Genomic DNA, 13,311 nt, shown 5'->3' on the forward strand with positions numbered 1-13,311 from the left:
TCTCTCACTTAGCTTTTTCTTCTCTTAAAATGGCTCTAATGTGCCCTACTAATCTGACTCATCTCCACTAAAACAAATTGAGACATAATGGTCCACATTATTTTGCCTATTCTCCACATAGGAAGGGAGCCTAATAGCCCAACACTTACTATATATATATATATATATATATATATATATATATATATATATATATATATATATATATATATATATATATATATATATATATATATATATATATATATTTGCATGGAAACTCTCAAGTATCATAACTTTGTTCTCCCTTAACATCAAACCCTTTGTTGGGATAACAATAACCAACAATAACCACAAATAATCATAAGCATATACACATGTACCAAAACAAAGATTACGAATTAAGATAATTAAGAGCACATATAACATACAACCATAAACAAACAAAGGTAAGCTTCCCCATACTTTGGCCAATCATAAGGCTTTATCTATAACCCTAAAACACCATCAATATTCCTTTACACTAAGAGTTTATTGTCGCTCTCTCTCTTCTTCTCCCAAAACGCCAATCTCCTCTCTTCTTTTGTTTTGTCTCTTTGATTTAGAGTTTCTAGGGTTTCTATACACCAATTAAATAAAGGTAAAAGACCCTTGCCCCTAGGCAAAAATATAAAAAATAAAGAAATAATGTAACAATTATGTTCTAACAAAAATATACACTCAAGAACACTAATTTTCAAACAAAAACACAAAGTCTCAAAACTACTTTATTTTTAAAATTCTTATTTTTTTGGATCTTACACAATCTAACAAAATGAATGTTTTTCTTCCAATTTCATGCTTGTTTTGTCAAATTTTATAATGACCACAACAAATTTGATATCAATATTTAAAACTCATTCAATTAAATCATTGCATGAGGAAAATATTTCATTAGTGATAAACTTATTTGTATAATCACTCTCAAGCAGTTCACTTAAGAAGAAAATTCAAATTTATTTGAGAATCGATTAATTAAAATGGATAGTTATCACATATTAGAAATTCCTACAATAAATATATTTATAACACTAAATATTTCTCAATCTAATAATAATAACAACACAAATTCAAAATTAAACAATGCATAAATAAACAACATCACATATTAAAAATTATTATTAAATAAAAACCAACACAACATATTAATATTAAATAATACATAAAAAAATAAGCATATTATAAATTAAATAAAACTTCAAAAGCATTAAAAAATATTAAAAATTACCTAATAAATAAAAACAACAAAACATATTAAAAAAATAATAAATAAAAAATTAGACATGTTATAAATTAAATAAAAAATTTAAAACAGATATTAAAAATTAACTAATAAATAAAAACAACAAAACCTATTAAAAATTAAATAAAAAATAAAAAATAGACATATTATAAATTAAATAAAATTTTTTAAAAATTAACCATATTAAACATTAACTAATAAATAAAAACAACAAAATATATTAAAAGTTAAATAAAAAATAAAAAATAAACATATTATAAATTAAATTAAAAAAAATTAAAAAATTAATACTTATTAAAAATCAATTAATAAATACAAACAAAAAAACATATTAAAAATTAAATAATAAATGAAAAAATAAACCTATTATAAATTAAATTAAAAATTAAAAACATCAAGTCATGTTAAAAATTAAAAATTAAATAAAAAACAACAAAGCATAATAAAAATTAAATAATAATTACAAAACATAAAGATAATATAAACTAAATAAAAATTTAAAAACATTAACACGTATATAAAGCTAATTAATAAATAAAAATAACATAAAATATTATAACTTATTTAAAAAATAAAAACAAAAATATATTATAAATTAAATAAAACTTAAAAACATTAACACATATTAAAAATTATCTAATAAATAAAAAAACAAAACATATTAAGATTTAAATTATAAATATAAAACATTAACATATTATAAATTAAGTAAAAAATCAAAAACATTGACACATGTCATAAATTAACTAATAAATAAATACTAACAACATATAATACAAATTAATTGATAAATAAATAAATATAACACATTATATACATCAATTAAATTAAAAAATTAAATGATCAATATATTTCGAAATACATTGGCCCTTGACAAAAAGTCGGTTAAGGGTTTTCCAAATGTAAATTTTAACTCGAATGATGACCTCAATGAAGAATAACACCATTAACGAAGAACAACATTAAGACGATAGCTACCACCACAATCACCACCATAACTATCAGCAAAATGTACAATGAAAAGAGGGAAAATAAGAGAGTAAGAAAGCATAAGTGAACAAGTGAATTTTGGAGGGTGCACTTATATGTATATACAAGTATGTCTATTTAATTGGTTGGTAAAAAACAAACATTATCATTACTCAATCATAACTCACTCACACATGTGCAAATCAAAGGACAACAATGTAATTTTGGAGGTGCAGGACGAAGTTATGAAAATGCAAAAAGAACGCCTCTATCACTAATGAGACAAAGTCATGGAGTGGACAAAATTCTCTCATATATTTTAATTTGTATAAATTATCGATTTATTTATATTTTGTTTTTAATAATTTGTATTCATTAGATTACTATAACTATTAATATATACTATCAGTGTTAATAATAGTAATAAAAAAATTAAAAAGTGATTTCATACATAGTGAAAATCACAAATTTTTAATACATTTTTTTACTAAATTTTTTTTCTCAAAAAATAATGTTAACACACTTACAAAAATAGCACATAATTTATGTAACATAGTTTCTAGAAATTTTTAAATGGTTAATGAGAGAAACATTTTTCAGCTTGTGTTTATTTTCATGTGTGGATTGTTTATGCGGATGTGTCGAGACAAATTTCTTATCCATTTTTTAGATTGTTTCGATGAATGCGAGGAGATTTGATAGTGCGCATTTGCGTGAGAACATAAATGAGACGCTACGAAGCGTTGAACTCGCAACTTGAGATTTTGTTGGTTTGGTGAAGATGATAAATGACATTGTGCATGGTAAATATAGTTAGATTTCGTCATGGTTTGGAAATGGGACTGTGGTAATGCAACCTCGCATTGTGATTTGAGATTGCAAGTTCAAGGTCTTTCTGCTACAAGTTGCGATTTCAAACAATAATTACTTGCAGTGGCTCTATGTTGCTATCTAGTGGTTGACAAAGATGGAAGGTGCAAGGATGACGAATCGCCAGTGACAGTGGAAGGAAACCATGGTGATTTGCTGATGAGAGGTTGAAGATAATGAGGTGGAAAGAGACCATGGACAACCACGTCATTTATTGAGGCTCACGTGGACATTGTATTGTTAACCATTTAGACGCTGTAAAAGAAAAAAACTAAATTGAACAAAAATTACAAAAATTAAAACCACTTTAAATGTTGAAAAAAGTCAATGACCACTTTCAACAAAAGTTATGAAAATAAAGACCAAAATAAGTATTAAACATAAAAGAAAATATAAAATCTCATAGAGAAAAGAAAATTGTGAACCTGAATTTTAAAATGGACACGTGTTACAATGTTAGGCTTCTATGTCAACCATTTTGTTTATTTAAAAGAGTAACTTTTCTTTTGCTTTTGAAACATGTTGCTGTGAGAGCTTGCCACATGTCTTGTAGTTACTATTTGTGTCCACTGTTTTGTATTGTTTATAGATAGCATCTGCATTTTGAATCACATAACATATGAATCCCCTATTAAAACTACTTTTGTTACATAAAAACTACACTCCACGCTACAAATTCTCCCAATCCCAAGTAAGCCTAATTCGTAACCAAAGTGCTTGCTAGGGCGTTAAGAGTATAGTCGAATGAAAGCTCAGAAGTTATGCAGCTATAGCATTTTGCTGAGACCTTTAGCGAAGTAAAGAAGGATAGCTGAAAAATAATTTCAGCGCGTCAGGTATGCACGCACCCAAGATATCCAGGCACATTAAATTTACAGTAACATTTGAGAACAAATATTTACAGGTATTTGTACAAAATAAGTTACATAACTGCCTTAACTTCTAACAGTGGCGATCAGGCTAAAAGTCCATTGTTGACTACATCTGCATTTTATGCTCAGACTTCTTGTGAATTTTTGTCAAGTCGACTAAATGGCGCATGGTTGGTCTGCCGTGAGGACAATTCCAAGGGGATTTGAGTTCAGCCATATGGTCAAGTATCTGAAACAATTAGTGTAAGCTACAAATCAGTCTATAAGGATATAACATTTAAACTTCAATTTATTTAAATTTAGTTCCCACAAAACCAGATGCTTATCATCCCAGTTCTGCATTTTTTTTAACATGTTTGTTAATGAAGGGGAGGGGGCAGTGATTAAAATAATGTGATGCACTACCTTTCTCATTTCATTTCTTCCAAGTGCATCACCCACCATAATTGATGATCGACATGCACGTGATGCCAACATTGAACGAACTCTTGATGGACATATAGAATCTGAGGAGTCCAGTTTAAAGCTACCAACAATGGAACATTCCATGTGGCCATCACCATCGCACAGTGTAGAGATCAGCTCCTTAACATCTGTTGGGAAAAATGCTTATTGTTAATCACTTCAATGTATCATTCTCTTTACCCTAGTGGAAGTTTTAATACATCATTGAAAAGAAGCAAGTAATTCACTAAGGCAAGGGATCTAGACAATCCCAAGATTCAAATGTGTCAATCTTTAAGTCAAAGCTTTAGACACCGGGGTATACATATATATAGAAAATATTAACAACTTTGGTATCATGGAATGGAAAAATCTCAATTCAAAGGATATTATACTACCAAGGGTATCGTAATGATTCCCAAGGTTAAGCATGCTGGCTCCGCAGATCCTTACAAAGGCTGAGGGTTTTTCTAAAACTTAACCACAATTTGAATGTCATTCATGTTTCCTAAATCAATATATCCTAATGCATGTTCATGCAGAACATTGTAGGCTTAACTTGTATCATAAGTTAATCAAGGATGTTTTCAATAACTCGGTTACTTGAGTCATATATCAACTTAAACAGCTAGTCTTCCAACTTTGGCCTGAGAAATCTTCCAATTCAAATATAAAATTAAAAATAAAAAGAGTATGATGAGAATTTCATGTCCACTGCACATGCTTATCACTTATTTACTTTGATGTGGTCATATCAAGGATAAAATCTACAAAATTCACCTGCCTTCAATTCCAAACACAGTGTTCTTACTGAAGGGAACAGACTTTAATTTAAAACGGCATCCAGGTTGTGCATTTGGATCCTCTTCCAAAGTAAATCCATTCTTCCTGAAATGAGAATAATGCAAATGCATGTTACTGATCACACTAAACCTATAGAAGCAAAAACAAGACAAAAGTATACCACAGTGAAACTTCTTAACTAGAAAACTTAATTCAATTTCAATGAAACCTCCATATACAAAAGTAACCAGCACTACAAGATACACTAGATCAAGAATAATGGACCAATGGTGTACCCTCAAGCAAGACAATATTTCAGAAATTATGCAAAGAGTTAAAGTCTGCAGCCGACAAGCTGTCGAGCTCAGAGTTCACATCTGTGATTTCTGTTCTTATAAGTCACTCAAGCTTTTCTAGGTGGAAAAATATGCCAAAACTATGTATTTTTTCATAATTAAGGTAAACCAGGTCACCCATTGAATCGACTTACTGTTAACACAGTGCAGTATTTTAATCACCAGTTTCATGTGGGTCATAAGTGGTCAATTGATTTTTATAAATTCATAACTGGTACATTGAGAATTGATTATGTTAAGGTGACAGTAGATAACAGCTACTATAAAATAAACTTAAAAACCGATCACTTTTCAATGTTGACCATTTGAGGCAACTTGTTTTTAAAACCAAATAAACTAAATGAGAAGGTAAAAAGAGATACTTCTGCAGCCCATTCATGTCCTGGCTACAGAAAACAGGAAATGTAAATAGTTTGAATGATGCAGGATTGACATCAGGATCCTGTTAATGAAATGTACTTTCTTGCAATAACAAGAAATCCAGAAATAAGTGAAATTAACATATCAATACTTAATCAATATGGCTCTACTTTTACCTGATTATGTCCATGTACATCGATGCTACTATTTCTTCTTCAGGGGATAATTCCAATGTTATTGACCTACATATGACATTTTTATTGGTGAAGTTAGATCATGAACAAAAAAAGACAAGAGATAAATTGCTGTCGTGTGTTGTATCATCCATATATGGTAATTGCAATTGTACTTTAACAATCAAAGTTTCTGCTCTAATCATACTCTAATTTTTTTAACTTAACAAGACCTTTGTAACATGTCATTGAAAGCTCCCTCCACTCCAAAAAGAAAAACAAGAATAATAGGTGCACAGTGATGATTAGTGAATAATGATATAAACTCCTCACCTCAGAAGGGGTTGTTGATTCAAGATGGTTGATTGCGATAGACGCTCAAAATTAAACTTCTCATCAGCAGCATGCTGAAAACGGTCATGCTCAAACACAAATTATGTTTCGGTAAAGAACAAAATTTAAATTTAGCTAAAGGATGCATTTATATGAATTATTTATTAAAGGGAATGGTTGAAGAAACCACGGACCAATTAGTTCCAAAAGTATATTGGAAATTACCTGATCCACAATGAATAAATCTTGATCCAATTTACAAATGATAAACCCAAGGTTGAACTGCCCAATAACCTGTTCAAACATGTGGCCTCAGTAATCATCGGTAAATACATAATGTATGTACTTGGATTGTACATATATTTTAATTCAGCCATGATAATTTAGAGATTCTGACAACGTATTCAAAATTCAGAAACAAAAATGACTAGGGTTTTTTGCAGGAAAAAAAAACTCAAAAACCCCAAACAGCTTCTAGATTGACCATTTTCTAAGCTAGCAAACAACCAAACACCACCACAATAATACAAAATAGTATCAAGAATAAATGAAGCATACTAAGTAAGGACCTTCATTCTGCTGAAGTCTTCCTTCCTAAAAAATCTCTCAAGTTCAGTAGCTGCTGCTGCCAAGGCCCTTTCTTTTTCCTCTCCAATTTGTGATAGTGAAAGCTCCAATGTTGCAGCCGAATAGAGACTAACATCAAATATAGGTAAAAGTCAGCATAGAGATATTTTCCTATTTCATACAGAGGGCACAGAAATAAAAACCTCTTGTCTTTAGCTTTTCCACATCCAAAATTACTGGATTGAAACAGAGAAATCCTCTTCTCTCTCCTTTTCTTAAGCTCTTGAAAAGAAAATTGCATGTTAGAGCATATCTTACGACCAGAAGACTTGGAAGAATCTAACAGTGCAGGTGAAGAATGTACTAGAGGGCTTGAGGCCAAAGCATCTGTAGAGATCATATCAATGCCAGGAGTAATTGATGGTGTATCGGCTAAAGGTGTATTATTCTTTAGATTGATTTCCTGTAAATCAGCACACATATATATAAAGAAAACTGAGAAAATAGCAGGATTTTTTAATTGACTTTTTATTTATATTGGACAAAAGAAGAAATTTTATTGGAAAGAAATAAGTATAACAAGGGCAGGGAGGTCTTCACCTCAGAAAAAGCAACAAAAAATGTGCAATGAATGAGGTAAAGACATGAACACTGTGTATCAGAAAAATGGTATGAAGAAAAGACAAAGAAAAGCTTAACAAAATAACTAAACTGAATATTATTTCACTTAATCAGAAAGAAAATACAAGAAACGCATATATAGGCTCTAAAGTCTTCTAAATAGGTTACACAAATATAACAGAAAACAGAAACTAACATCCAGTTGAATAACTGAATGTTTTACAAGAACATCTCCAATATATTGCATTTACTTATTTCTTTTATTGACATATATGTTCTAAAACATAAATTTCTAGAAATGAAATTATTAATAACAAAATATCAAATAATTTAAAAAACCAATATCAACATAGTGCATGCAAGAATTAAACAGTATCAATGTATGAAGTTTTAGCAGTTCAAACTACCTACCATATTAGATTCAGGTTCTCTGTCAGAGGAGTCACAATTAAAAGATTCAATCTCACTTGCCCTTGAAGCTTCATCAATTTGGTCCAAACAAAGTGATGATCTTGTAATCAGGTCATTTGTTTCAGTATTTGCAGTTTTCAATTGACAATGAGAATCTTGATTTCTAAGAACAGGCACTCCAGATAAAGCTCTAAATACACCATCACGATTTCTTTTATTTACAGAAACAAAATTCTTAAGAGTGGACTGAACATGTCTTGAATGGTTAAATGAATATTGACTAGAAGTGTTGCCACTATTAATTGTCTTTGAGACAATAGTATGTTGATCATGTCTAATTCTACCAGGATGAGCTGACTGCCTTCCATTATTGTCAACCTTTGAAGTGTTATGTGCTCTGAGTGTGAACTCCTGGTTCATTAAACTTCCATTATTATCACAAATTAACCCTTCTTCAACATGTGAGTACTGATACTCATTAATAGATTTAGAAGCATTTTTTATATCAGCAATATGTTTCTTCTCAAGCTCATCCTGAGATATAGTATCATTGTCACACTGCATATTAAGTTCATCTAGACAAATGCTAACATTGTTACTTTCATTACAATGTTTTTCTCGAGGATGACTGTCATTTGACGATGATAGTTTCATTACAATAGGAGACTTCCCATTAGAGGAACGCAACTCAACACACTCTTCTTTTTGAGGAGGCAGCATAACTTCATTAATAGAGTAACAGACTTTACCAGCACAATAAATTTGTTGCAATCCCTCTCTCATGGCTTGCAATAAGACACTTTCTTCAGAAAAAAATATTTTCCTCTTGTCAGGAGTCACATTGACATCATATGCTCTGGTAGGAACTATAAAATTCAAAATAGCAACGGGATACTGTTTAGAGTTTGCACTCTTATACAACTCATTCACAAGTTTGCTGACTTTAGGCATATCCACCGGTCTACCATTAACAAAAAAATACTGCCTATCTCCCAAGTTGCGTCCGTTACCCTGTCCAGACTTGGAAAGGAAACCCTCAACCTTGCAAGAATCAGATATAGACAATGTTACAGGCTCTAAGCAGTTGAAAGTGTTCATGCCAAGCACTGTTATGATGTTATCTTTAAGTGAACCACTTCCTTGCGTCTTAAGAACCACAGATTTCACATTTTTAGCAGTCGTATTGGTGCAGACAAAACGAACACCTTTCGCTATAAGCGCATAGGCCTGAAGAAAGTAAATGCTCATATTTAACAATAACAACTAAAATTATAGGAGAAGAAAATGAAAATGTAAACTTTAATAAGTTTCCCTCATGAAGAAGAATTAGCTAATGTAGAATTTTTCTCGTTTATTTAGATTTTCCAAAGCAAACTTTAGATGTATAAGTTAATTTTAGTATATCGGAGAAAAATTATCTTGTTTTCTTGCCTTATAAGTACTTATTAATTAATCCAAACAGGCCTACATATTTTCACACAGAGAATAGAGACTCACATTCAACAGAGAAACCAGCTTGCCATATTCCCTGCGTATGTTACGACTGAACTCTTTGCTCCGAACAGGCAAACTGGAGAACAACTCTTTTACCATAACGGTGGTTCCAATTTGCCGTGCAGTTTTCCTTTCTGACACGAGAACACCTGAATTATTGAAAGTCAAGTGCGTAGCAACAGGTTCGCTCGCCGTTCTCGTTTCAACAGTCAATTCCCCCAAAGCGCAAAGCGAACTCAGCGCCTCACCTCGGAAGCCAAAAGTGGTGAGAGACTGAAGATCGTGAAATTCTGCTAACTTCGATGTGTGATGCTTCAGCGCAAGAAACTAAAAATAATGGTTAAAAATAAACGTAAACCCTAATAACGATGTTTGCGGTGTTTTGAGTGATAAATGAATAATACCTTGAAATTGTCCGGGGAAATGCCGCAACCGTTGTCGATTACCTGAAACCATTTTTCGCCGAAGTCTTTGAGGGAGATTTCGACGCTGGTGGCGCCGGCGTCCAAGCTGTTTTCGACAAGTTCCTTGACGGCGGAAGAGAGGTCAAGGATAACTTGACCGGCGCAGATTCTGTGAACGATGCCCTTGCCGATAGGCTTGATGATTTTAGCTTCAACTACCATTTCTGTTTCGGTGTTTTTTCACACACTCGATTAGCAAAACCACAGTTCAAATCGACCAAAAAACCCTGCGAATTTTACCGCCAAAACTGAAGCGGCAACGGCAACTAAAGCGCGCAGAAACTCTAAAGGGAAATAATATGAACACTCATATTTCGCTATACCTTTTAGGTTGTACTTAATTGAATAAAGGGAAACTAATTCATTACTCTTACCATTTTCATTTCGATTTCGATTTCGATTTTTTTTTCTTAATTTATTTATGGTTTAATAGCATTGATGGTTCCTATTTTTGTCAGGTTTGTTCGAAATAATCCTACTTTTTTTTTTCTGTTTAATGTTGTCCTAAATAATGTAATTTATGTTCAATTTAGTCTTTTTTTGTAGATGATGTTTAGATCGTTAACGTCCAACTGTCCAGTTGTGCAATACCCAAATGAGATGGCATTTAACTGCCCACGTGGAGCTGCCACGTATCCTAATCAAGGAGGTCATTCATTGTTGTAATGATGGAAGCGCGCTAGTGACGGTTACGATTCTTGTTCTCTCTCGCAACGATGTTGGCTAAAAGAAGAAGAAGATGAAGACGTTGTAGCCTTGCCCTTGTGATGGATGTTGGTGGTCTTGCACTAGGTGAATGTGCAATATTAGGGTTCTGTGGGTTTCTAATTTGGGAATTTTGGGCTGATTGTGTTTCATTGCAGGTTGATGAAAGCACGAGGGAGAAGCAGGTTCGCAAATATGGTGGTTCTTAGGCGCGATAGGGTTGAGGGTTTCGAACTGCTAGGTTGCGTTAATGGAGAAGGACAAACTCGTGAAGACATCACGAATCGCAACGGTGTTGTTTTTGGGTATTTGTGGGTTTTCTGGATTGGATTTGATGCAGGTTTCCGGTTCAATTGATGATGGTGGAAGTGCGCTTCGCGGCAACTGACGCAAGGTAGATGGTGGAAGGAGAGGATGATGGCACAACGGCATGGTGCTGGCGGTGGGGGTATGGTGGCAGCGCGAACTGGGAAGAAGACGATGGCGAAGGCACGCGATGAAGATGGTGGCACGTGGAGATGGTCGCAGCGGCATCCTAGTGATGGTCTTCTGGGTTGCGTTTGAAGGTCTTTGATGATTACGGTAGTGGCCTGAGGGTTTAGGTGTGGCGGCTCTAGGGTTAGGTGGCTAGAGAGAAATTAGGGTTTCAGTTTCTGTTTGGGCTGAAGGTTGAAGAAGATGGTGACGTGACAACTTCTAAATGCCATCTCATTTGGGTTTTGTAGACAGTGGATTGTTAACGATTTAAACACCGTCTGAAAAAAAGACTAAATTGAACATAAATTACATTCTTTAGGACAACATTGAACATAAAAAAAACTAGGACCATTTCGAACAAACCTGACGAAAATAGGGACCATCATTGCTATTAAGCCTTTATTTATTTATGAGGATAACACTATAGTTAATATTTATTTGGTTTAATGTTTCGGTAGGTCCCTTTTTTCGTCCAGAATTTCAAATAGGTCTCCTACTGTCTTAATTGAGTCCTTATTTTTGAAAAATTGAATCAAATAGGGTTTGTCGTCAAATTGGACAAATGTCCATTAAGGAGAGTGTTACGTGGCATGCTGACAGTATACTTTTAGTTGACGTGACATTAAAAACATGTTTTGTGTATTTTTTAATTTGTGAATTAAAACATGCAGGTCAAATTTGGGAAAAGTAATTTCGGCAAAGTAGGCAAAAAAAAAAGGGCAGCAGTCCCTTTCTCTTTCGAATTTGAAAACAGATTCGAAGATGAGTTTTAGGGTTCGTGGGAGAAAACCTGAAACGGCTGATGTAGAGTAAAAAATGGGAATAAAAAATTGGGTAATGATATTTACGATAAATCATCCAAGAAAATAAATTTCTTACAAACCAAACAGGTTGGTGCCTTGGATTCAATTTTGACGCTCTCTTGAACAAAACTCGAGCAAGGTTTGTAGTTGAGTGTTGGTATTCTAATAAAGCAAGAGACTGAAGTAGAACAAGATCCCTCAGATTTAGAGTGTGGCCTATCTTTAAAAGTTTTCTTCCCTTGTCAATGTTGCCAATGTTTGCTTCAAAAACGCCCCATACATGCCAATAAAAACTACTTTTGGGACTAGCCTACACTGCTTTCTATTAAAAAGAAGAAAAACAAATAGAAGAAAAAAAACATAAGTCACTTTATAGTTCCATGCTTTAACTCTAGAACTGCACATCCATTCCAAGCAGCAACTTGCTTCTTATCAGCAATCGTGGCAGCATCAAAGAACTCTCTTGCTCTCCTGAAATTTCCAATTTGTATTTCAAGAACAGTCCAGCACTGTCCAAACAGAACTTGCATTTATTAATTTCAGAGGTTAAAGTTCAACGTATCAGAGTATCGGAAACAATCACCACCACTCCTAACATTATTTTTTAGTAGCTGAAAAAAGATCGCACTCCCACGAACCCTAAATCTCACTCTATTTTTGATTTCGAAAGAGAAAGGGGTTGCTGCGCTTATTTTTATTTTATTTTTGCCCACTTTGCCCTTAATGTAATTACTTTTTCCAAATTTGGCTTGCAGCTTTTAGTTCACAAATTAAAAAAATACACAAAACACGTTTCTAATGTCACGTCAATTAAAAGTACACTGTCAGCATGCCACGTAATACCCTCTTTAACGACATTTGTCGAATTTGACAGCAAACCTCTATTTGATTCAATTTTTCAAAAATAAGGACCCAATTGAGACACCGAATAAGTAGGGGACCTATTTGAGATTCTGGACGAAAAAAAGGAACTTACCGAAACATTAAGCCTATTTATTTGGATAACATAGTTTTGAAAGAGGTTAAAATTTCATTTTTGAACTGAATTCTTACTTTTTTTTAAATAATTTTTGTGAAAAATGTTAAAATTTAGTTTTTGAAAAATCAAATTCTAATATCATTTTTAGTTATTTTTGTGAAAATATATATTGTAAATCTTCAACCATTTTCGAAAACTATTAAAGGTTAGAAAGGTTTTAAAAATAGTTGAAGGCTTGAATGTTTTAAAAACCTTTAAGAACCCTATGTTTATATTTAACGAAAGATTAATTTCATACATAATTTTTACAATATATAACACGATATATAGAGTCTGGTTCTTTTGAGAAAAAAATTGTTGTTGTCTTTG

General features: G+C 32.5%; 1 protein-coding gene across 2 annotated transcripts; it reads right to left on the minus strand.

Moving 5' to 3' along the window:
• Positions 1-3,845: 3,845 nt before the first annotated feature.
• On the minus strand, positions 3,846-10,300 carry LOC108346141 (DNA mismatch repair protein PMS1). 2 transcript variants are annotated; one of them, XM_017585145.2, is made up of 11 exons: positions 9,919-10,300; positions 9,518-9,841; positions 8,021-9,247; positions 7,192-7,451; positions 6,991-7,117; positions 6,647-6,715; positions 6,422-6,495; positions 6,092-6,157; positions 5,201-5,304; positions 4,378-4,565; positions 3,846-4,201 (listed from the first exon to the last, which is right to left on the minus strand). In XM_017585145.2, the coding sequence occupies exons 1-11, from the start codon at positions 10,138-10,140 to the stop codon at positions 4,079-4,081; spliced, it is 2,784 nt and encodes a 927-aa protein (XP_017440634.1). In that variant the 5' UTR covers positions 10,141-10,300; the 3' UTR covers positions 3,846-4,078. The 2 variants fall into 2 exon arrangements, with proteins under 2 accessions (XP_017440634.1, XP_017440635.1); XM_017585146.2 differs by lacking the exon at positions 3,846-4,201 and having other exon boundaries at positions 4,423-4,565; positions 5,197-5,304.
• Positions 10,301-13,311: the final 3,011 nt, after the last annotated feature.

Source organism: Vigna angularis, chromosome 3, assembly GCF_016808095.1.
Source record: "Vigna angularis cultivar LongXiaoDou No.4 chromosome 3, ASM1680809v1, whole genome shotgun sequence".
Taxonomy (NCBI): domain Eukaryota; kingdom Viridiplantae; phylum Streptophyta; class Magnoliopsida; order Fabales; family Fabaceae; genus Vigna; species Vigna angularis.

Bases quoted from the DNA above. Each gene is read 5' to 3' on its own strand.
- LOC108346141 (XM_017585145.2), bottom strand. From the start codon at position 10,140: ATGGTAGTTGAAGCTAAAATCATCAAGCCTATCGGCAAGGGCATCGTT. The intron at 7,118-7,191 runs GTTTTTATTTCT...ATTTGATGTTAG, and splicing joins GGAAAAGCTAAAGACAAGAG to TCTCTATTCGGCTGCAACAT. The intron at 4,566-5,200 runs GCAGGTGAATTT...TTTTCCCAACAG, and splicing joins CACTGTGTTTGGAATTGAAG to ATGTTAAGGAGCTGATCTCT.